The sequence below is a fragment of the Molossus molossus genome, unplaced genomic scaffold, assembly GCF_014108415.1.
Source record: "Molossus molossus isolate mMolMol1 unplaced genomic scaffold, mMolMol1.p scaffold_m16_p_8, whole genome shotgun sequence".
Lineage (NCBI taxonomy): Eukaryota > Metazoa > Chordata > Mammalia > Chiroptera > Molossidae > Molossus > Molossus molossus.
In genome coordinates this window covers 84,679,009-84,705,264 of record NW_023425402.1, presented here as the reverse complement: position 1 = coordinate 84,705,264, position 26,256 = coordinate 84,679,009, and the positions used below count along the sequence as shown (strand labels likewise).

At 37.0% G+C, this 26,256-nt stretch overlaps 1 protein-coding gene across 1 annotated transcript in view; it reads right to left on the bottom strand.

The window, feature by feature from the left end:
- Positions 1-4,748: 4,748 nt before the first annotated feature.
- The window catches only part of ENPP3 (ectonucleotide pyrophosphatase/phosphodiesterase 3), a 79,883-nt gene continuing 58,375 nt past the window's right edge, over positions 4,749-26,256 (bottom strand). Inside the window, exons 20-25 of the mRNA XM_036248369.1 lie at positions 25,099-25,253; positions 16,982-17,117; positions 14,207-14,284; positions 13,514-13,646; positions 11,752-11,908; positions 4,749-4,919 (exon numbers count right to left, since the gene is read on the bottom strand). Coding sequence (XP_036104262.1) covers positions 4,749-4,919; positions 11,752-11,908; positions 13,514-13,646; positions 14,207-14,284; positions 16,982-17,117; positions 25,099-25,253 — 830 coding nt within the window. The remainder of the gene's footprint in view (positions 4,920-11,751; positions 11,909-13,513; positions 13,647-14,206; positions 14,285-16,981; positions 17,118-25,098; positions 25,254-26,256) is intronic.

The following is a 26,256-nucleotide window of genomic DNA, read 5'->3' as shown; positions in this document are numbered from 1 at the left end:
AAGAAGAAAATAGTAATACATGGGACTACATCAAACTAAAAAGCTTTTGCACAGCAAAAGAAACAACCATCAAAATGGAAAGGGAACCCACTTTATGGGAGAGCATAATTGCCAAAGAGATATCAGATAAGGGGTTAATTTCCAAAATATATTGAGTACTCATACAACTTAACAAAAGGAAGACAAAGAACCCAATTAAAAAGTAGGCAGAGGACCTAAGTAGACCTCTCCAAACAGGACATACAAATGGCTAAGAAACATGAAAAAGTGCTCAATGTCGCTAACCATCAGAGATGCAAATTAAAACAACTGCCAGGTATCACCTCACACCTGTCAGAAAGGCCGCCATCAACAAATCATCAAACAAGTGCTGGCAAGGTCGTGGAGAAAAGAGGACTCTAGTACACTGCTGGTGGGAATGCAGACTGGTGCAGCCACTATGGAAAACACTATGGTGTTACCTCAAAAAATTAAGAATTGAACTGCCATTTGACCCAGTGATCCCACTTATAGGAATATATCCTAAGAAGCCTGAAACATCAATCAGAAAGAATACATGTACCCCTATGTTCATAGCAGCACTATTTACAATAGCTAAGATCTGGAAACAGCACACTTGTTCATCAATAGATAAGTGGATAAAAAAAAAAGCTGTGGTACATATACACAATGGAGTACTGTGCAGCTGTAAGAAAGAAAGATCTCTTATCCTTTGAGACAACATGGAGGGACCTGGAGAGTATTATCCTAAGTGAAATAAGCCAATCAGAGAAAAACAAATACCACATGATCTCATTTATTTGTAGAATATAATGGACAGTACAAGCTGATGAACAAAATAGACCCAGAGACATAGAAGTAGGGTACAGACTGACAAACCTCTGAAGAGGGGGACAGGTGGGGGTTAAGAGATAAACCACAGAATTTATATGCATGTATGCGTAACCAATGGACCTAGACAACAATGCTGGGGGGGCTTGGCCGGGATTGGGAGGAGGGTGTCAATGGGGGAAAAAGGACAAACATCTGTAGCAAAAATAAATTAATAAACATTGCAAAACACACACACACACACAAACTAAACATACTGTTACCGAATAATCTAGAAATCATGTTCTTTGGTATTTACCAAAAGGAGCTGAAAATTTACATAAAAGCCCACACAAAAATCCGTACATGAAAGTTTATGGCAACTTTATTTATAATTGACAAAATTTGGAAGCAACCAAGACATCCTTCCATAGGTGAACAACAATGGACTATCATGTATGATGGATTCCTGAGTATCAGAACACAGCCAGGGACTCTCGCCCGGAGTTGACTTGCAAGCAAGTCACGCCAGCCAAGCAACTGTAAGCGGTTCTTGGAACAGAGTCTTGGACTATCTCTGGGTTCTCAGGGTCATTATGACCCTAGGAAAGAAAACATATTGTTATGCCTTGCAGACATGGGAAAGTCCCTTTACAATAATCTTAAGAACACATAGATTATATTCCTTTCTTAAGACGTCCTGTGAAGATGGTTTTTTACCTTTTTCCTTTTTTATAAATCACAGTTAAGCATTGTTTGAGCTTAGATGTAACCTTGGGTGGTGGGGCACTGATTTATGTAACCTTACACAATAAAAGCCATGATGTGCTCCTGCGAAAAATGCCACACAGAGACCTAATCATGAGGAAATGTCAAACAAACCCACACTCAGGGACAGTCTACAAAAGAAATCACTTGGACTCTTAAAAAATGTCAACATGACTTGGTAAAAGCTAAGGAATTGTTGTAAAGGACTTAAAACAATATCCTTTATACAAGGATCTTTTCCCCACCTACCCTAAATTCCACGGGTAGAGATTTTTTTTGATGTATTGAACACCTGACTTACTGTATCAAAGACAAAGGAAACTTAATGTAGTGAATGGTTCTGTTTTGGATCCTAGAATGAAAGTTATAGAGGACATTAATGAAAATATGAGAAAATTTTGAATTAGATCTATACATTAAATAATAGTATTGTATCAACACTGAACTTCCTTATTGTGGTTATGTGAGTTAATGTCCCTGGTCTTAGGAAATACACACTGCAGTATTGGGGAGTAAATGGGCATGATGACTATATTGTATTTTTTTAATTTAGGGTACAAAAATTAATTAATTAATTAATATATATACACACACACCCACAAACACATATATATATTCATACACACATACATATATATATGAATGAAGATACATAGCTAGAATGTTAACTATTGGTGAAGCTAGGTGAAGGTTATACAAGAGTTCTTTATAGCAGACTTGCAACCTTTCTGTATCTTTGAAATTCTTTCTAAATAAATATTTGTAAATGCAACACTTTCAAATTTTAAAATAAAACAAGCTCATTATCAAACTAGACTATGTACTAAAAGTTAAAAAGTAACAATTACAAATCCCCTAAAATTTTATGACCTGCTAATTATTGGTGTCCTTCCTCCCAAATAGTTTTACACATATGTGTTTCTTTTTAGTGGGTTAATGAGTATACAAAAAGAAAATAGAATATCATAATATCTATGCAAAAAAAATTAACTTTAGTTTTTCTCTATATTAAGTAACCATTTGCAAATAATTTAGAAAATGATGTAGTTGCTTTCAGAGAAACTCAGAAGCAATGAGGGCATCCAGAGTAAAACTCAGTTCAGGGTTGTAATTGTTCTCCACTTATCCCCCCAGAGTGGGGTCAAAATTCCAGGAGATCTTATCTAGTGTCCAGGCCTCAGTGGGACAGGGGAACATTGTTTAGAGGGATTTTATCTATATACAGGATATTAACATTTTACCATGTAGCTGGAAATAGTTTCTAATTTGTGTCTTGTCTTTCGGCCTCTTTGTATTATATTGTATATTTTGTTTTATTAATCCTCACCGGAGAATATTTTTCCATTGATTTTTAGATAGAATGGAAGGGAGGGAGGAGGAGAGAGTGAGAAACATTGATGTTAGAGAGACACATCAATTGGTTACCTCCTGCAAGACCGCGACCAAGTATGTGCCCTTGACCGGGAATCAAACCAGAAACCCTTCAGTCCAAGAGCTGATGCTCTTACCACTGAGCCAAATTGGTCAGGGCTGTATTGTATATTTTTTTTCACTGCGTAAAATTTAAAATTAAATCCTGCAAGTGGAGAAAAAGATTTTCAATCCAATGGCATTAAGCTAAAATTTCAATTACTTGTAATTAATGACCATATTTCAATTAAGATACTAAAAGAATTTTTTTTTGTCTTTTTGTTTGTTTTTGCTTTTTCCTTTAAGCTTGTGCCACAAGATTTTTCATCACCAGCAAAGCTTGTGTCCCCTGGAAGAACTGAACTGTTTTTGTTTTGTTTTGTTTTTTGAGCTGGTCTTTATAGCAAAGAATCTGGAACAATGCCTATCTGGTAATCCAAAAAGTTGACCAATGGTATTGCCCCTCAAATAAGTACTGGGATCTCTCTAATAACCACATCTTGGAAAATTAAAGTGATACATAGACAGAGGGTATTTTTTTTATTTTAAGCAATCCAAAAAGGGTACAAAATAAAACATTGTGTCTCCTCTGTTTTTGCTTTTAATTTCTGCCTCTCTCCACCCAGCTTTATATGATTTGGGTTGACAAACTATAGTACATAGGCCAAATCGAGCCCTCCATCTGTTTTTGTAAATAAAAGTTTTATTGAAACCCAGCCACTCTAATTCCTTTTATGTGTTAGCTATGACTGCCTCCTTGATGTAACACCAGAGTTGAGTAGTTGCAACAAAAACTGTATGATCTAAAGTATTTTATCTTTCCCTTTATGGGAAAAGTTTGCTGACCCCTGAAAAATTATAGTATCTTGTACATACTATTCACTACTTGTTCTTCATTGAATAATGGCCATATATAGATAAACTTATTTCTTTATAGTAGTGAAATATTATTTTGTTGTTTGTCTAAACAAATTCCACAATTTGGTCAACCAAATTTAGGTTGTTTTCTGGTCTCTGCTACTATAAAAGATGGTGTTTTCATGCATTTGTGTAAAGTATATCTTTTGGCACAGTTTTTACAAGTGAAATTACTGAATGAACATAATGTGCATTTTTTTATTTTAATAAATATTACCTTTAAAAAAAATTTTTTTATCCTCACCGGAGGACAGTTTTGCACTTATCTTCAGATAGAGGAGAAGGGAGAGAGAGAGGAAGAGAGAGAAACATCGACGTGAGAGACACATCGACTGGTTGCCACCCACACGACCCCAACAGGAGCTGGGGACAAACTGCAATCGAGGTACGTGCCCTTAGCGGGAACCAAACCTGGAACTCTCTGGTCCGTGGGCCGATGCTCTAACCACTGAGCAAACCAGCCAAGGCATACTGCCTAATTGCCAAATGTAAGACGTTTTGTGACAACACTAATTGTAGAACCAATTCCATTCCAAAATGAGACCAACTTTTCTACTCCCTTCTGATTAGATAATGCTGGGCAGAAAATACAGCCAAAGATGATAAATGAGGTAATAAACATAATAAAGAAGGTATAATGTAGCACCATCTCTGGAGAAAAAAAAAAAAAAGTAACTTTAAAATAATACATTTTCCAAAAGAAGTAAAAGAGAGAAAGGAACAAGGAAAATAATAAAACATGGCTTTCAGAGGAATTCGGGAAAAATAAAAAACTTTATTTTATGATCCGTCAACAGAAAAAGCCATTTACATATTGTCATCATTTACATATTGTTTGACTGTTAAACAATGGTTTCAAATGTGGGTAAATATGTCTTTAGTTGCAAAATTTCAGAGACAGGCTGTGCTTTGTCCTGATAAAAGTCGAGCCCAGTAAGAAGCTCCACATCGCGGACCCGGGCGACATGGGCTTTCCATCTTTCTTCTATCCAAACGGCTTCTGGTTTATGTTCCTAAAAAGGAGAAACAAATGACCATTTTCCATGGAGCATAATTTGTCATTAATAGAAAGCCCTTTCATTACTTAGAAGTTGTCCTTTTTTCTATGATTTTTGTTTTGCTTTTCTAAAATGTTGGTATGACTGACATACAGTATTCTCTTTGTTTCAGGTGTACGGCATGAATTCGATATTTGTTCCTGGGGTATTTTACTGTTTTAAATCTTAATTTGATACAGCTAAAAAGTTTTATTAAAATAAAATGAAAAACAAGAGTATAAAGTATATTATAACAAATACAGACCACCAAGTCAAGTTTAGCCACGTTTATATCCACGTCAGATGTAAATTTTTAAAAAAGGAAACATTACAGATGAAGTTATTACATCCCTAATGTTTCTCTACTTAGAGCTCATCATTTCATGAGTCAATATGAATCCAGTCTGTACACATCAATATACAATATATACTGTTGATTTTGAGCTTTCAAGTTTACATAAGTGATACAGGTGATATTCGATAATTACTTTTTCATTCAACATTATGTTTGTAACCTATTCACAGTGATATCTCTAGGTCTAGTTAAATCATCTGTTTTTAGCTGTGTTTTGTGGTAGCACCGTTTATTTCATTTTTATTGCCATTGTGATAGCATTTGGGGCATTATAAATAATGCTGTGATGAGTGACTTGACACAAGCCTCCTATGTTCAAGAACATGAGTTTCTGGCCTATGTAAATAAGATTTCTGGATCAGAGAGTTCATGCAATCTTAACTTTACCATATATAAACCTAGCGCTCCGCGAAGTGTTTATAGCAATTTGCACGTCCATTGGCAGTAAAAGATAACCTCTGTTTCCCCACATCCTTCCCAAACCATGGTGTGGAAGAGTGTTTTATCGCTGCGTTATTGTGGGCAGCTATCTTTCTAGATATTTCTTGGGCACTTGACTTTTAATAAGTTTTCTACTATGTAAAAATACGTTCAGTGATTTAGAGTCATGGATTTCTAATTTTTAAGAAATTTATTAATTTTCTAATATTCATATCATATTGGTAATTTTCAATTAAATTTTTTAAAGTAAGAAAGCTTAAAAGTTTGTTTAATTAGATGAGTGTGTTTTAATAACTCACATTTGACTTTAGCACACTGGTTTCCTTGTTTTTTAAATATGCATGCTCAAAATAGGCAGCTACTGTTTGAGTCAGAGGAAGTGTAAGAGGAAATTACTTTTTGTTCCTAACCACTAAAGCATTTCTTTGTGAGAGATTCATAATGGAAGTTAATGTTTTAAAACCAAAACGCAGTGGACCAATTAAAGCTCCTATCTCCAATGAGATGCTAATTCATTCTTTTTTCCCCCCTGCCTTTACTATTTCACATTTTAGTAGCATTTAATGTTTTTTATTACTTTTTTCAAAACATTTTCTCCCACTGGGTTTACATTACTCTTCTCTCTCCTGGCTTATTTGGTATCTATCCAACTAAATGTTTACTGAACACCTGACAGTCCACACTCTTTTAAAGTTGCAATTAAATGACCTTAAAGTATAACACAAAACTACACTTAGGCAGAGGTAATACTCAAGCTTTTTTAATACCAGATAGTTGACCAGCACCAACCAATCTGAAGAGACCCAGCTATAGACACTGTTCTAGTTGTACCAGTGCATCCCAACAGAACAGCAGCCTTGCATGTACAGATTTCATTAGCTGTATTTAAATATATGCTTTTGACGATATATAATTGATTTTTATATATTTGATTATATATGTATTAGAACTGTTAAATAAATAGAAGTATTTAATATCCCCCAAATACAACTTACTTGTTGGTTTTTTGAGACAATATCCGTTTCAGTATTTTTCTCCTCTAATCACTTTCTTACTCTCTCTTCTTAACCACTCACAGTTTGGTTATTGCTGCTATCACACTAACAAAACTGCTTTGTGAGAGAAGACCTAGTTGAATGTATGTTTTTTTAGATCTTTCAATTAGTTGATCATCCCAAGCTTCTGAAAGTTCCTCCTTTTATTTCCATAGCTCTAACTGCTTATTTGTCTGATGACACCTTCAATTGATTCTAGTATTTTCCATTCTGGAAGCATAGATATTTCCCTCAATTTGATCTTATTTCACTCGATGGCTTAATAGCAAATCTATCTCCATAGTGGTGATTTTCCTTCCAAGTTCCATATCTGTATTGTTCAATATCTGCTGGGTAACTTACAATAATGATACTCACTTGGACCTGTGGCAACATTTTCATTTATCTGAGAGGAATTTAAGAATACAAAATTGAGAGGAAGCAGAAAAGGAAGGCAGAAAAGATGGAAGGGGCAAGGGGAAAAAGAAAATAAATAAAGCATTAGGAATCTAGTCCCCTGGATCAAGCGTGAGGTGGAACTGTGACTCTATCATTTTTACAACTGGCATCTGTTCCTTTACACCTCTGATAGTGGGAACTCCCCAGATTCAGTGGTTAGAATGTTTAATAATGCAGATTTTTTACACAGCATGTTCCTTAAAGCAAGTCAACTATTCCATTGTATGTTTATAGCACAATTTTCTGTTCTAAGGTTGGAGGAAGTATTGACTAATTTGGACTTATTAAGGCACAGTTTGCATATGTACTGTGCTTTTGGGTGATTTGATTATACAGGATTTTACCTGTGTACAATTTCACATCATGTTGACTTTAGAATGTAAACTTTATTATATGAAGTGATTTCTTTATAATGGCCACCATTAGCTTATTATTTATTGAGAATTCTTAGAATTTTATATGAAGTATCTCATTTAATCCTCAAAACAATCTCATGAGGGAGATCACTTTTTTAATACAACTGAGGAAAATTACATTTAGATATTTACCCAAAGAGGTCAAGCCAACAATTGAACCCAGGATTTCCAACTCCAAAACTCTTTCACTTAAGTTTTATTCTATCCTGCTTCTCATATGTCCTCCTAGATATCCAATCTGAAGACCATCAAGAGCAAATTCATCCTTCCCAAAACAAGTGATTGTCTTACATATTTCCGGGCCAGTCATGCTTTGATTTTAGTCAGCTTTGACTCTCTCATCTCGCCTTTCCCTCCCCATACCTAACTGACAGCCATATCTTATTAGCTTCACAATTTCTCTCATAATAATAGCTTGGTTTAAGTTCACTTTATACTCATCACATATCTCAAAAATGTCTTTATAGATTTTATATCCTTATTACTAAACTGAAAATTTCTTAAAATTTTGGAAAATGTCCAGTTTATTAGTGATGTTGTCCTACTCAATAGAGAAGATGTCCTATTAATTTTAGATCACCTCCACTTTGGATGATCAGGGAAGGCTTTGTAGCATTTGTACTTTACCTTGAAGTATAAGTAAAATTTTTAGCAGATGAGAAATAAAAGGGCATTCTAAAAGAGAGAATAGCATGAGCAATGAAGTCGAGGTAAAGAAACTCAAGTAATTTCAAGGACTTTAGTTGGCCTAACTGGTTGGCTCAGTGGTTGAGCATTGGACCCATGCACCAAGGTTGCTAGTTTGATTCCCAGTCAGGACACATGCCCAGGTTGTAAGCCAAATCCCCAGTGTGGGGCATGCAGGAGGTGGCTAATCGATGTTCTCTCTCATTGATGTTTCTATCTCTCTCTCCCTCTCCCTTCCTCTCTCTCTGAAATCAATAAAGAAAAAAAAAAATCAACAACTTTAGTTGACCCAGAACTTGGATCTGCAAGGGTCAACTGAAGGTAAATTGTGTACAGGTTGGGAGATTTGTGTTTGTTTGCTTGTTTTCTTTTTTATTTGAGGGAGATAAGTAAATTTTGAGAGTAAGAAAGTATGTGATAATAAAGAACTAAATTTTAAGTAAGTTGGTTGTATTGTACAGAGGTGAAGGGGAGAGGGAGGACAGAAGACAATGAATCTACTTAAGATTTATTTTTAAAAGTCCTAATAGAAGGTTATTAGGGCCTAGACCAGGGATAGCAAATAGTTTTTATTTTGCATATCTATTCTAATCAATCCATAATGGCTACCTAGAACCCCTGTGATAAGCAATAATCTACTCCTCATTCAGGAGTCAAGAGCACCACCCTCTTTCTGTCAGTCACCAATGTCTGCCGCTGGGAGAGGAAGTGAAGACTTTGTCTCAACTAAAATAAAACTCTAACAAGAGAAATAGGAAGAAATTCATCTACACAACATCTCCTGCGAGCGCCTTGTTTGGAAACTCCTCTCATTCTAGGATTATGAGTGACCCACTGTGTCGCCTCTACCCTTTGCCCTCTATCTCTAGTCAGTAAAAGACCATTCAAACACTTAAGTTCAAATCTTATCTTCAAGACTCTGTTAAAATGTTACCTGCCCTGCTGGGGTGTATCTTTCCTTTGAAATCCTAAGCAATTTGGTCTGTCCCACTTTGTGCTACTTATCTCTTCTTCTATTGCTCTAGGTTTCTAAGTGCTAGACGATGAGCCCCTTTTGATAGAATTCCTGTCTGAAGTATCTGGGTATCCCCCATAGCACATGGCATAGTGAAGGCAGGCATGTGGTGAACACCTGGAAGAACAGAGATGAATCCCAATCTGGCCTAGAACCTAAGCTTTAATTTCTAGTCTCTAATAACCTATGAGATTTTCCATGTGAATGCCCATTTCTACACACTGGACATGCCCCAACCTAATTATCCCATCTACCTGCCCAAATAGTTCTCAGTCCTAATTTCCTTCTTTCTTTTTCCTAATGACCTACATTTAAAATCTCTGGTTCATCTTCAAGTCTCTTTCCCTTTTCCTGTGGCTCTTGCATTCAATAAATTATCAAATCCTCTTCATTCTTCACTCCCTTCTTGGAAGCTTCTTCCTAATCCTCTTAATCTGTTCAAATTCTGCGCATCCTTCAGGACCCTGGCCTACTTCCACCACACTTTATGTAACCCTTATTGATGATTACTCCAGCAAAATGTGTCTTGAATTTGAAGCACTAAATTCTTGTTTGGCTATTAATCCTAACTTTGTGATATCTCTTACTTTTTAATTTGAAAAATAATTCTTCTATTATTGACTGACCATTTATATATTTCATTTATACTATTTTATATGTCTGCATTTCATTTACATTTATTTATATTTCACTTACGTATCTCATTTATGTATCAAAGTTATATGTGAACTTTTTTTTTTTAATAACTTTTTTTTTTTGTGGTACGTGCCCCTAGCGGAAACCGAACCCAGGACTTTCTGGTCCGCAGGTCAACGCTCAACCACTGAGGCAAACTGGCCAGGGTTATATGTGAACTTTTTAAGGGTGGAGACAATGTATTCCTCCTTTGTGTATTCTAAAAAGTTTCTATTACAATACTATGCACTTAGTAGTTTCTTAATATATTTGTTGAATAACTTCAGTAAAACACAGTTATCAGGATACATTTTTTTTTAATCCTCACCTGAGGATATCTTTCTATTTATCTTCAGACAGAGTGGGAGGAGGAAAGAGAGAGAGAGAGAAAGATCGATGTGAGAGGGACACATCGACTGGTTGCCTCCCGCACGACCCCGACCAGGGCTGGGGATGAATTGCAGCCGAGGTACATGCCCTTGGCTGGAATCGAACCTGTGACTCATTGGTCAGGGGGGCGGGAAACCAAGGCTCTAATGCTGAGCCAAACCAGCCAGGCCATTTATTTTTTGTTCTATAAAAAACATGTACGCGCCCTGGCTGGTTTGGCTCAGCAGTTAGAGCGTCGGCCTGCGGTCCGGAGAGACCCGGGTTCGGTTCCCGCTAAGGGCACGTACTTTGGTTGCAGTTTGTCCCCGGCCCTGGTTGGTCGTGCGGGTGGCAGCCACTCGATGTGTCCCTTCACGTCGATGTTTCTCTCTCTCCCTTCCTCTCTCTCTCCCTCCCACTCTGTCTGTACAAAAAATGGAAAAATATCCTCGGGTGAGGAAAAAAAAACAAAAAATAAAAAAAAAACATGTATGCAAGTTGAAGTAACTATTTACATATAATTAGCCATAATCCAGAAATATTTTGAAGTGGACTAATACATGATGTTAGAAAAGGAATATTACTTTAACTTATTTTGTATATTCATATTTTTATATATATGTACATTTAATTTCAGACCTCGTGTTTCAAGTTGATGAAGTTTTTTATATTTGTACATTCGTTTAAGAAACATTAATCTAGTGTCAACTTTGGGACAGAATCTTAAAGTCTGTGTTCAGAATCAAAATATTAATAAGGTACTACCCCTTTCCCTTATTAGTTAGTGTCAATAATATGTATAAATACAATACACAAGACATGCATATAAAAACACATGTCCATGCAGGCATATACATATTTATTTATTTATTTATTTATTTATTTATTTATTTATTTATTTATTTAATTTATTTTTTTATCCTCACCCGAGGACATTTTTCCATTTTTTGTTCAGGTAGAGTGGGAGGGAGAGAGAGGAACAGAGAGAGAGAGAGAAACATCGATGTGAAAGGGACACATCGAGTGGCTGCCACCCGCACAACTGACCAGGGCCGGGGACAAACTGCAACCGAGGTACATGCCCTTAGCGGGAACCGAACCCGGGTCTCTCAGGACCGCAGGCCAATGCTCTAACCGCTGAGCCAAACCGGCCAGGGCTACATATTTAAATTAGTATTGCATAAAGGTCAATAGTCTAAGGAAAGGTTTTTAAATGAAGTTATTTTTCATGCAACTCTATCCATGAAACACCTAAAAGAATAAATATATTGTAGTCGGAGCCACTTTTATGAGAGCCCAGATGAGCTCAGATTAATCATTTCCTTAGGTCCCAGGGATTTTCCTGCAGCATACTCACAGGGCAGCTCTCCATGTTGGTAGGTCGGTGAGGGATGATAAAGGACAGGACATCCAGCCGCCCAGGGCAGGTGTCAGGGGTATAGCTCTTATTTTTACAGCTGGTCAGCACCACAAAGTAGTGTGTTGGGATGGGAACACTGTTATTGACTACATACCTAAAAACATAATGGAAAAGATTTGATGTTATAATACATTTATTTCTAAAGATTATCAATGTCTTTATAAATTTTTAAAGAAATGCCAAGGTAGAAATATAATGAAAGAAAATAAATGAATAGAAAGTACAAAAATGTTTCACATACTTTTAGATATCAAGGAGCCAGAACAGAGCTTTATAGAAGTCCAAGCTTGGTTATTTTAACAATATGGGGAGACATCAGAATACACAGAGAAGCAGAACAAGGTATTATACCTCCTGTGTTTCCCAGTTTTGTTGACTTAGTACTTCGCAGTGACATTGTCGAAGAGCGGGGCGGAGAAAGAAGCCCGGGTTAGACTCCAACTCTAGCTGTGCACTCCCACCGGATGTTTGGCTGTGTTCCAATCCTCTTAAAACAGTCTATGACTTACTAAGTTTCCTCGACTTTAACAAGGAGGTGATCCCATGTACCAACTTCATAGTGTAGACATGGGGATGAAACCATACAACTGATACTACAGTCCTTCAGTTTCAGAGAACAAATATGAAAGTGTTTTTGAAAGTTTTAAGTGCAAAATAAATTTAAGCTCCTAGTATGAGGCTTCTAAAAGGAATATGAGCTTGTATAAATAGTAACATATTATTGTGACTTTAGAATTTCTACGCGGACTCAGCACTAGACTGTCTGGCTCTGTATTCTGGCTTTAGCACTTCCTAGCTGTGGAACGTAGGCAAGCTGCTTAATCTCTGCTTCAGTTCTCCAGTTCTACACGGGGGCAAATGGAATCTAACATAGGATGTCTTGTGGAGTAAATGAAATATATGTAAGTGCCTACAAAAGTGCTACCAAAGTTCTTGCATAATTATTAAATGGTGAAATACAGAATCAATAAACAATGAAATAAGGATAAGGCAAACAAAATAGAAAAGGGCTACACACTTAGTAATCACACATATTACTTTATCAGAAGATATAGGTAGAAATCATTGCTTTACTTACATAATCTGGGCTTAAACAATACAATTGTTTAGTTTGGCCCTTTATATGTTTTGATAATAAAAATAAATAATGGAAGAAACTTCTAAATCTATTTCTTTGTGTAGCATTCAAAGGTAATTCTTGGCAACCTATCATGACCAGGTTTAGTACAAAAATGTAGTTATGTAGGACTTGTTCTCAACATGAAGTCTACTACATGAAAGTATCCTGGGAGATACTTTCATTGGACAATATTATCAATTGTCACTACTTGTTTTATAAATTTATTGCTGGGCTGGTTTTATATTTATCAGTAGTACAGTGTCTTCCCCATCTCCTTAACCTTTACAAAAATCACACTTTTTTTTTTTTTTTTTTACTCATTAGTTTAGAAATTTTCCAAATATAAATTTTGCTAAACTTTTCCCAGACATCATTATTTCTTTCCCATTAGTTTAAATTTTTGCCATATAAAATTTTTGCTAAATATTTAGACTAGTTAAAAACAGTCAATAATGACATCTTTATATAAATATACTATGTAATGTTTAGAATACTGAGCTTTTACTTAAAATACTGAGGCTTCCCCTCATAATGCCCAATTGCTAAACCAAAAAATCCCTTTGGTTTCAAATGACTTACTCTGTAATTTCACTTGGATCATCAAAATGACCATCGTAATTATAATCAAATACTGGTCCACTAACAACATTTACTCCATTTCTTTCCATGGCATGTTCTACAAGAAGAACACTGTGGAAGTGATCCCATATTTCTAAAAATAAAAGAGCAAGGTGTTAAAAATATCTTACCCCTGTCAAACATGGAAATATTTTCTATTATAAACAGGTACATTTAAATAGCATCAAATTCTGCTTCGATAATGATCAGTGGTGATAGGGTAATTCTGCAAAATATTCCATGCAACAAAAATAAATAGCCACATTGATAAAAAGCTTTTTGTTGTGGATGTACTGCAGTCTTGAAATTATGCTTTGGAGACAGTGAGTATTAATAAAATGGTCAGTACACACATACTAACTTATGACTCGAGGGATAAACACCTCATTTACTTATGGTGAGTGCCAGTAAAATTTCGTTTTGTGAATATCTCTTCACAGTTAAATTAGCATAAAAAACAAATTATCAAAATTCTAGCAACAAGTCACCTAAAGATGAAGTAAGTTAAAAAGCAATTATGTCAGAGATCTTTCCTGTTCCTATATTTAAAACATTAAAATTAGGTGACTCAATATCAAGAACAAATTGCAATAAAAGATGTGTTTAGTTTGTAAGATTATAAAGTCACTTAGGTATTTTTAAATATATACTTACTTTTGAATGCTTCATGCATAGGGACCAAATTACTTGTAATTAAAGCGTCATATTGACTATCAGAAGTTCTATTGTTTGCTGCAAAACAAATAAATTTTATTAAATCTAGCTATAAGAGAAAATATGACATATTACATAATAGGCAAATTACTATTAAATACTAATGCAAATTAACAGTTCTAACAAAAATACTAAGTACTCTCCAATAGGGGCCATCAGTAATGTAAGCAGTCTTGATACCTATAGTGGGTTAAATGCTGATCCTCAAAAAGATATGTCCACCCTGGCCGGTTTGGTTCAGCGGTTAGAGCATCGGCCTGCAGTCCAGAGAGACCGGGTTCAGTTCCTGCTAAGGGCACGTACCTCGGTTGCAGTTTGTCCCCGGCCCTGGTCGGTCGTGCGGGTGGCAACCACTCGATGTGTCCCTTTCACATCGATGTTTCTCTCTCTCTCTGTTCCTCTCTCTCCCTCCCACTCTACCTGAACAAAAAATGGAAAAATGTCCTCGGGTGAGGATGATAAAAAAAAAAAAAAAAGAAGGTATGTCCAAGTTCTAATCTTCCTATACTTGCGAATGTGATAGGTAGGAAAATGGGATCTTTGTAGATGTAATTAAGTTAAGGATATCAAGATGAACTTATCCCGGATTTAGGGTGAATTCTAAATCCAGTGCCTAGCGTTCTTATAAAGAGAAGAAGGTCTGGAAGAGGAGAAACTCAAGGAGAAGGCCGTGTGAAGCCTAGGCAGAGATCAGAGCGATGCAACAAGCCAGGCAACACCTGGGGCCCCCAGGCGCTGGAAGAGGTAAAGAAGAAGTCTCTCGATTCCCCTTCAGAGGGAGCATGAGCCTGCAGATGCCTTCACTGCAGACTTCTGGCCTCCAGCTCGTGAGAGAATGCATTTCTGTTCACTTAAGGCCACCAAGTCTGTTACACCAGCTCTAGGACACAAGTACACCACCACTACGAATGCATAGTTACTGAATGTGCACAAAATAATAATCTACTCTAAAAACTTTCAAAAATAAAATGTTCTTAAGAAAATGAGTTTCAACTCAATGAAGACTGCTGGTGACACCTGCCCTGAGGACTCGGGGACATGCCATCCGGAGTGGCGAGCGCCGGGTGTGTGCACGAGGGCCGGCCAGCTGCGCCGCTGCGGCCCGGTGCTGCGTCCCTCCGGCGTCATCTGTCTCATGGCATCTAGCTCACGGAAGAATGGTGAGGACTTAAAAAGCTGCAAGCCTGTAAACATATATTATAATGGCTTTTATATTTTAACTACCCTTGGATATCTTAACTAAAACTTAAATGTAAGGTCCCTGGGAGGGTACCAAAGGCAAGGGGAATATATGTTGTTGGTTTTTAACTTAAGAGTTTACATGCTGTTCATGGTCCTCAGATCCCCTGTAAGGCTTTTCTACTTTTTCACTAAGCCATGAAAGTTGGGAGGGCAATATAACATGTCCTCCTTTTCAGAGAAAAAAAAAACAAGCGTTAGCTTATAATGAAATTTAAAAAAAAAATTTTTCTTTGATTTTTTTTTAGAGAAAGAGGAAGGGAGAGGGAGAGAGAAATAGAAACATCAATGAAAGAGAACACCAATTGGCCACCTCCTATATGCCCCTCACTGGGTATCTGGCCCACAACCTGGGCACGTGCCCTGATCAGGAATTGAACCGGTGACCTCTTGGTGCATGGGTCAACACTCAACCACTGAGCCACACTGGCTGGGCTGTAATAGAATTTTTAACAGAATTTATAACGGAGAGTTAGAAGAAAATTTCTTTTTATCCTTACTATTTTGAAGGTAAGCTGTTTAGTTATAATTTCATTCCCTTGTTGAGGCAAACATATATGTACCAACCAACATCCCATCACTTAATAGAAACCATTTTATATGCCAATTAAAAATATTTTACAAATAAATTGCCAGAAGTCTTTAAGGTTTATCCTAGGGCTTGCATAAGTTTGGTATTTCTAATTATCTCTAGATATTTTAATAAGGTATATCAATTTCTTTATCCTAATTCTGTGTTAGAAGTTTACATTGTAATGCCACTTGCTGTCATAAGCTTTTTTCCCCCAACTCTGAAACTCAGCATCTTGAAATTATAGATCTCTCAGTTGACCTCTTTGGTCATGGCTTCCAGAAAAATGAAGCCAAATATCAGGAGTAAACCCATTCCCAGAAGCTGAAATTGCTGAAAATCTCATGGGTGACTTAATGGAAACGACATTTCCTGCTCAACGAGGAAGAGAGATGAGTTTTCGAAAAGTCACACTGGCTTTTGCATGTTCCCAAGAGAGATGCTTTCTAAAAAAAACTTCAAATTCGTTCGGCTGCTTAATCCACAGTTTAAAATCGATGGATATAAAGCCAGAGACCTGAATCCCAACTGGATTTCTGTTCGCCAGCACAGCTGCATTCTCGATACAGCCCTTCTCTTGGGCAGCGGCCAGAAAAAATGTTTTTTTAGACGCTTGTGTCCCTCTCCAAAGATTCTTCAGTTTTAAAATTAAACTTAAACCTGCCGAACTTTCTGAACATCTGGGCCAGATTAGGGCTGATGCGTAGTTCCCGCTGCGAAATTTATTAGTCTTTATTATAGCTGTTGCTCTGCTGCAGGCCAGCCCACAACCACTGGAAGCCTCCTGGGCAGCGACTTCAACCCAAGCAGATAGTTTCGCTGGCGAGCATATGTTTAAGGCACATGCCCACATCCAGCTGATGAGGGCTTTCTAAGCTGTTGCTCTAAAAAAGAGTTATACTGACCAGGAGGATAGAGGAAGCCGTGGGTGATATTCTTGTGTGGTAAATAGAAGGAACACTTTTGGCTCTCAGAAGGAGCAACCCTGACATCAGCCCGCAGACAGTCTGGGACAGTGGGAGGAAGAGGTGATGTGTCTCCCTGTTGAAAGAGAGAAAAGAAAAAGAAAAAATTACGCCCACAGTTGTGGCTCACCCATCACCTTATATGGTTTGTAACTTCCCTAGAATGTTTGTCATTTAACCTTTTTCCTATTTTGTTAGTGAATCAGGTCTACGCAAGCAATGAAAATGGATGTCTTCAGCAATGTTTTCTTCTGTGGTTCCTCTCTGGTTAGGGACACCAGGAGGGCAAATCAAATACACCTTGGGCGGGAATATTTGCAGTACAAAACCTGAATTGAGAGCAGAGGAATAATGGGAGCTACTGCTAAGAACCAAAATTCTTTTCAGGATCTAACCTTAGGTGGTGATATATGTTGTAGTTGCAAATAAAAATTGAAAAGAAAACATAAACTTTAAAAAATACATATTGAACTAAGGATATCATTCTTCAGTTGGGCAGGAACTTCTAATCAACCTAAGATTAATTCAAAGAAGCGTACATTGTTTAAACTTATTTATTTGGAAACTTCAATGAAGTTTAGCTTTATTCATCATGAAGTATAAGAATTTTTAAAGTAATGTCCTTGTAACTTTATTTAAAGACTAATACCATACGTTATTCACTAGTAAGCATCCTATAAATGTGGTGTCTAACCCCAGTATTTAAGGTAATGTGGTATTACATTATCATTATGTTTTGATTAGCATATGATCATGAGTAAGTAAACACTTTGCTACTCATTTTTTTCAGAGATTTTGATATATATGCCCAAACTGTCTACAATGTATATATTTCTTAACAAATTTTATAATTTATAAAATGAATATTAAATTACGATATCCTTCCTCTATTTATTGCTTTGCGCTAAAAGCAAATATTAGCTATGGCATCTAAAAGGTATGCAGTGGGGGCGTGGGGTAGGGAAGAGGGTGTCAATGGGGGCAAAAGGAGAAATATCTGTAACAAAAATAAATTAATAAAACAAATAAAATGTATGCAGTAATCATTTGGTCAAATCTTCACACTGAACACCTTAAACTTACACAATGTTACAAGTCAATTATATCTCAATAAAACTGAGAAAAAATAAAATGAAATATACAAGATCCATTCACAAAGGAAAAGGCAACGTGCACTGTGTGTTACGTTCATAGACAGAGAGTACCATGATGAGATATAGAACAAGTAGGAGACGAAGACAAGGGAAATCTGGGGAAAGTCAAACTGAGGATGGATCCTCTAACATACTACAACAGTTCAGCTGGAAAACACTGCAGTGGAGCTGAGCAGACCTCTCAACTTGATTGAACAAACTTTTCTCTGCTCTTTTTTGAAATCTTATTAAAAGGACAGCAATAATAAAGATGCGTAAGGGATGATAAGAAACTTTCAGACGTGGAAATCAGGCAAATATACTTGTTTACAACTGTAACCTGACTTAGTAGACCAGTGAACACCTGCAACTAAAAGTCTTTGGTTAGGGAAAGCACAAAAAAGCAGATTCCTACTGCAGAACCCCAAGGTAGAACTTGATGTCTCTTTGAGACAGGGGATATGTATAGAGCTGGAAAGAAGAGGATAGGTTGAAAGTCTGAGAACACACTAAACAGAATCTTCACTCACTGGAGAGGTTGAACCAAAGGGATGATCAGACTCAAGGACACAAGACACCCCAGAGAGCAGGTGCACCATATTGAAAGCAATGGAATGAAATAAAAAATCTATATACTGAATGATAAGATTCCCCCACTCTCATTGTCCCTATGTAGCTTGCCAATCTTACACCATGTGACTGATTAAAAATGCCCCTTTTGGGGAAACAAATAAACCTAAAAGTAAAACTAGATACTTAAAATTGAGAGTCCCCAACACAACATCTAGTTCTCATCTGATCAACCCATAGCAAAGCCTATCTGCTGCTAAGCCCAACCATGCAGCTTAGTGCCTCACCATTAAAATGGGATCTGACAGCCAGGGACCATCAGACATTTGGGGGAATGAAGGGGACTAACCAAGAAGAAAAAGAGACAATGCAGCCCTGTCCGGTTTTACTCAGCGGTTAGAGCGTCGGCCTGCGGTCTAGAGAGACCCAGGTTTGGTTCCCGCTAAGGGCATGTACCTCAGTTGCAGTTTGTCCCCAGCCCAGGTTGGGTTGTGCGGGTGGTGGCCACTGGATGTGTCCCTTTCACGTCGATGCTTCTCTCTCTCTCTCCCCCTCCCACTCTATCTGAACAAAATATGGGAAAATGTCCTTGGGTGAGGATTAAAAAAAAAAAAAGGAGAGACAATGCAGAGAGCAGGGGAAAACTAGCTCCTTGGAGAGATGAGAATATGTATAGCATCTTCATAGAAGGAACAGAAAGCAATAAGAAAAAGAAATAAATCACAGAAAGAGCTGTTGGGATTTAGAACTATGACAGCAGAAATAAAATATTCAATAAGATCTATAAAAAGATGCCGATGTCTTTCAAAACGTTGAATTAAAGACGAGAGAGAGAGAAAAGTAGGCAACAAGTAAAAACATTAGAGGATCAGTCCAGGGAGTCTCATATCCTATTAATTTTCAAAAAAGAATTATTTCTAAAATTCTATAGCTAAACCATTAATTAAGCATATAGATAGAATAAGAACCTTTTGAGACACACAGTCTCAGAAATGTATCTTCTTCCTTTCTCAGCAAGCTCCTGAGTGACATAATCCACTAAAACAAGAAGTAAACCAAGAAAAATGAAGACATTTGTTTTAGAGGCAGTGGACTAGCTCTCACCATTTATTTCACTCTCCTGATGACAGACACCGGAAAGCTAAAAACATGTGTTTATATTCTTTCAAAAAAAAAATCCATCATAGCAAACAGTTCTGCGTGGCTAAGTTTTTTCCGTTGGCATAAATGGACACATAAAAATATGAAATGGGAGAACCAGGACTATCGCTTCCTAACTCAGCCCTGTGGAGGTCCAAAATACAGTGAGTCGATGTATCCTTCCACACATCTTTATCATTTTACTCTAACACTTCACATGTTTAGTTAAGTTTTACTTGAAGAAATGTACAGTATATAAATGTAGCTATAGATGTATTTTCCATAATGGAAGAGAAATGAAATGGCTGTATTCAACAGTTAAAATTATAAAAATGTTAAGGAAGGAAGTTTGTTACAATTTTTAATGAGTCTGCAGCTGCGAAAGTTGGGATCAAACAATCAGTTGAGCAAAATGTTTGCTATTTTCTCAAAAATGGCACAGATTTGGGATTGGGGAAAATGGACCAGGATGGTATTAGCCAGAAAATACTAAGAAAGTTTACACATTTTATGCTAACTGAAAATCTTGTTTCTTACAAAGCAAACTTCAACCCCTGAATATAAGTGCATCAAGACTAAGACAGACAGGATGTGGCCTCCTTTACAAAGGTAAGACTGTAATAGGCAGCCCTCTAGAAAGGTGGCGAGGAGGTAAGGTCACATCATTTCCGTCAACTCCCTACCCATCAACTCCCTACCCCACCCCGCTCCTCCCCACACACATATAAACAGCTCCAATCTTGCCATCTTTTCAGAATTCTTTGAAGTTTTTTAAGCCAGGAGATAGAAAGTCAAGAAAACAATAAATACAACTTATACACTAGGATAAAATCTAAACTCTCTCAAAATCCTTCAAGAGAAGTAGGAGATGAGTGTAGACAGGAAATTGAGATGTTTTCATTTTTGTCTGGTGTGAGGATCAACTCTAACTTGAACAGGGGATAAAATTATTTCCAATGAAGTTATAGACTCTCTTTACCTGTAGACTAAATATAAAAGCTAAAAGTTATTGATGATTAGATAGCTATGATCTTGCCTTATGGTAGGATAATGAAACTATATGCATTTAAAATTATTTTTCTGGTCATGTAATGTGACTTTTTTCTACAGGGAAAATATTCCTTATAGTTAAAAATAAAAACATTTGCCCTGGCCAGTTTGGCTCAGCCGTTAGAGCGTCAGCCTGCGGTCCAGGGAGACCCGGGTTCGGTTCCTGCTAAGGGCACGTAACTCGGTTGCAGTTTGTCCCTGGCCCTGGTTGGTTGTGCAGGTGGCAGCCACTCGATGTGTCCCTTTCACATCAATGTTTTTCTCTTTCTCTCTCTTCCTCTCTCTCCCTCCCACTCTATCTGAACAAAAAATAGTCCTCAGGTGAGGATAAAAATAAATAAATACATACATACATATATACATACATTTAAAATACACAATAATGTCTCCAGTTTTTAAAAACTCATAAAACATAATTGGGTCATAACTTATAATATTGGAGCTAACAAGCTTTAGGAACAAGAAAGACTTAAAAATTCAATGAGGCCGGCCACTGTGGCTCAGTGGACTGAGCCTCATTTCATGGACTGAGTGGTCCTGGTTTGATTCCTGGTCAGGGCACATGCCCGAGTTTGGGGGTTTGATCCCCAAAAGGGGTGTGCAGGAGGCAACCAATTATTGTTTCTTTTTCTCTCTCTCCCTTTCTCTATCTCTCTAAAAAAAGAACAAAACAAAAACAAAAGGGCGCGCGCTCTCTCTCTCTCTCTCTCCCTCTCTCTCTCTTTCTCTCTCTCTCTCTCTCTCCATATATATATATATATACACAAATATATATATATACACATACACACACATATATATTTTTTAAAATTCAATGACATGGGAGATATATACATATATAGATAAAGAGAAAGAAAGGGATACATTTCTCAAAGTATGCTAGATTTTCTTCTCTGAAAAAGTCCTTTAATTTCATATTAAACTTATAAACCTTAGTAGGGGGAAGATAAGAGGGGGTAAGGTGGGACTGAAGGAAGCTTGACTTGGGGTGGTGAATACAATATAATATACGATGATATCTTATAGAATTGTGCCCCTGAAAACTATATAATGTTAATTAACCAATATCACCCCAATATATTCAATAAAAAATGAAAAGGCAAAAATATATATAAAGTATAGATTCTAAATAATAATCTATATTCTTGCTCTTATTTTCAGTTTTTCATCTAGCAACAAGAAAAACACTTCACATCTTCCGACTAAGTTAACCCAGAAGCAACACCCACGTACGTCTGATCAATCTTAATGGTTTTGGGACAGTTGTAGAATCGTGATTACAAATCACAGCCGTTTCTCCAGAACTCTTCTGAGACAACAACAACAACAATTAGAAAAGCCCACCCAAACCACAGAAAAACAAAAGTTCCATAAAACTTAAAAGCACAAAGCCAATTAGGTCCATGTTCCCAAAAGTGCTCATTGAAAGTCTGATTTTTCAAACACAAAGCTGATTTACAACATTTTTATGTGAATCTCAAAACATCCTTGTATGTAATTTTCTTGAGCCACAACATACTAACAGAGTAATTTCTGAAATAGAAAGCAGAAAATTGCTAGAATTCCATCCTGTCGCACGTAGGGAGAAGTACACAAGGGGTTCTGTGGGCTCCGAGAAAGGACAGGAACTTCTGGTAACAAAGAAGCTAGTTTTAAAACAATAACAAAAGAGAATTGTACTGAACTCCCAGTCTGAGTCCACTTAAACTCTCCCCTCCCTTGGTTTCCGTTGAAACTCATGGAAATTCAGGAATGTGAGACAGCAGGAGAAAGTAGTAAAATCATAAACATTCCACACAGTTCCTGGTACCTAGACCTTTCAGAACAGAGATGTGGATAGTAAGACTGGGCTTGAATAGATTGCCCCTCTCAAAAAAACATAACAGATATTATTTTAAGGAGTCAGTAACTTCATATTGTCATTTCTCAGTATGCTTCGCAGCGCGTTTCACAGTCTGTTGAAGAAAATCCCAAACAACTAAACATTGTGCCCATTAAGAGAGTGGCGCTGCCATTGTGGGGGGCGGGGGGAGAACCTTCCTTTACCCTCCAGGTTCTAGCAGCTGATCTAATAATCAAATCTTCATGAGGCAGATTAACAAGAGAAAAAACCAAATCTAATGACATCAGTATGGGGACCCCACATCCTCGAGAGGTTCAGAGGCAGAAAGGGAAAATGAGGTGCACGTGGCATTCTGAGCTCAGGATGAGGTAAGGCACCTCGAGGCTTCAGAGGGGAAGACGCTCATTCACAGGATGGGAAGAGCAGATGTTCGGTAATTAGAAATTTGCCCTGCTCTATAGCTAGGTCATAAAAAGTTCTGGTGATGACTCTTATTACGGACAAGTCCCCTAATTTAAGTTTCTCATAAGCCTGCAGGGTAGCTATTGCCTTCAGTTCAAAATAATTCACATGCCAAAGTGGTATATCTTGGGGAGGCCTGTCCTAAACCCCTTCACCATGACCCATACAGATGAACTCAGGTAACTGCAGAATATTTGCCCACACTGGGAATCAACATTAGTGCTCTTCTGCGGACCACAGTTAAGCCATTGTCAGCAGCACAGCTGGCTTTCAGAACACACAAAGCTCTAATTAGTAGTGGGAAGCCATGCTCATGTTCTCCAAGAATCTTGAGTTGGAACAAGAGTAAATAAACCAGATAAAACCAATCACTTCCTTTCCATAAAAGAAGTAGAACATCTGTACCCTTAGCAAGAACAGTAATAGGTTGAGGTTTGTCATAAGAATCTTTGGGTCTAAAATATTAAGCTTTTCTCTATAAAAACAAACAAACAAAACAAAACACACAAACAGCTTCCTGACTATGTATTTACCCTCCTGGTTGAAAGCAGGGCTTTGTCTCTATGTCTTTAAAAATGATGGTTGGGATGAATTCGTTTAACGCATTCATTCCTTAAGCACTTACTGGGGCAAGTCCAAGGTGCTGGGATATATTAAATAAAACCATCCCTGTTCTGAAGTAGTGTTTGAACTAATTTTTGGCAGACTTTAACTTTTGCTTTTACATTTCTGATCGTCAGTGAGGTTTACTTGCTTGGCTTATACCCTTTGATCATTTATTAACTAAGATTCTTGTCATTCTCTTGTTTATTGATAGAAATTTATTAGCTATTCTAGATCCTAATTACTATCCTGGATTCTCATCTTGTTTCTGATACGCAGTGCAAACATATTGTCCTATCCATAACTTTGCCTTTTTGTCGCACGCTGATATATTCAAACGAATCCATTTCCTCTGTATTTTTTTTTTTGTTCTGTATCCTAAGAAATCCTTCTCTATCTCAAGGTTATAAAGATATGCACAAAGGAAAATATAGATTTACTGTTCACATTTAGGTCTATAAATCTACCAGCTATTTAATTTTGTGTACAGTGTGAGATGGAGATCTAGTATTTTCTTTCTTATGGTAGTCAAATGTCCCTGTCATTTGTTGCAACTGAGTTTGCCAGATCGTGAAGAGGGAAGAGGATTTGAACAACTGGATTCTCACCCTCAGTTCGGAGAGATCCGTGACGTAGAGCACCTATACAGGTAAGTCTAGCATGACCTACCAGTATGCTGGATTCGTTAGGGAAGAACTACCTCTTCCTTGCACCGTGTTCCTTGTGCCATAGTTCCCAGCAGATGGTCAAGTATTTGTTAAATAATCAAATAAAGACAAAGGTCCTTATAATCTACTTACCATCATCTTCCAGGCACACCCACCATATACAGGGCGGGGGAAAGCAGGTTTACACAGAGTTTATTCTGTGTCATTATTTATTCATTATTGCAGTATTTTCCACAGGAACAACTGTAAACCTACTTTTGCCCTTCCCTGTACTTAGAATATACAAAATGAATAGTGTGTCTCTGGACTTCCTGTTGCTTCTCTTTGAAATCTTCTTTTCTACCTGCCTTACCAATTGGCCAATTGGCCCATAAACAATTTCTCCAGTCAAAACACAATGTGTCCTTCTTTTGCACCCACACAGCACCTATAAATACTTTTAAGCAATACCTGGGACATTTTCTTACAAGACACAGGCCAATAAGATCCCTTTGGGAACTCTACCAAAAATCAAAATTCAAGTCTTAAAATATTAGAGAACTACAAATTTTTTCCAACTTGTGTTGATCAAAGGACACAGGAACTTACTGGTTTGGGGACTGTATAGGAACTCCACATGGGCATCCTGGTAGCTTTTCCAAATCCACTGATATAGTCCCTGTGATAAAGAAGACAGTGTTCCTTGTTCTTCTGCATGACCCTGGGCCTCCCAAATGGCAAGTTTAGTTTCTCTGTCTCTGTTACTAAAATAAAAACAAAAAATAAAAATGTTTGTGAAATTAGCAAATGCTTCTATGCATAATAACTACCGTTCTCAGATGGCTTATTATGTGCCAGTCACTCTGATAAATATTTTACATATGTAACCTCTTTTAATACATACAACAGCCCTATGAGGTAGACGTTATTATTCCATTCTACAGATTACAAAATTAAGACTTAGATACGTAATTTAGCCAAACAGTTAATAGTTCACAGGACAGATTTAAAGAGCTAAAACTTCAAAATTAAAAATAGAAACTTTATAACAAAGATGATCTACTTTAATCATTTTCTCAAGAAAGATAATGCAATTTTATAATAGATATGTTCTAACGTGTTTATTTTTACTTATTTGCTATTAAAATCTAAAAATATATCAATTATTGATAGTTTTAAAATCTGTGGGGTATTTATGCTGTGCTCAACAGATTATAAAAGGTTATCAAACAACCAACATACTTACTGAACTCTTACTGTGTGCCAGGCACTATTCTAAGGGCACACATATGTTAACTCATTTAATCTTTAAAACAACTCTATAGAGTAGGTATCTCCATTTTATAAGTGATGAAACAGGCCTAGTGAATGTAATACAAGAACCCTTAAAAGATGCTAGGTAATACTAACATTGGTCTAGGCCAGGCACTGTTCTAAATTCTTTCCATGGATGAACTCTTTTAATCTTTATAACTACATGAGGTAGACTCTGTTCTTACAGAGGAGGAGACAGAGGCACAGAGAGGTTAAATGATGTGGCCCAGGTTACACAGCCAAGAAGCAATACGAGTAGGACTAAACCCAGGCAGTTTGGTTTGTTCACATCTAAGAAAGGAAATAGGGGACCATAGACGAAGCACAACCATTTCATGAAATGTTATGTTCTTGGAACCACTGTAACTAACCTGGACTTGTTACTGTTGTTAGTTTGAATTGGTTTGTTTGTTTGTTGCTTTTTCCTGCTTACACTGGCAATAAAATCTTTAT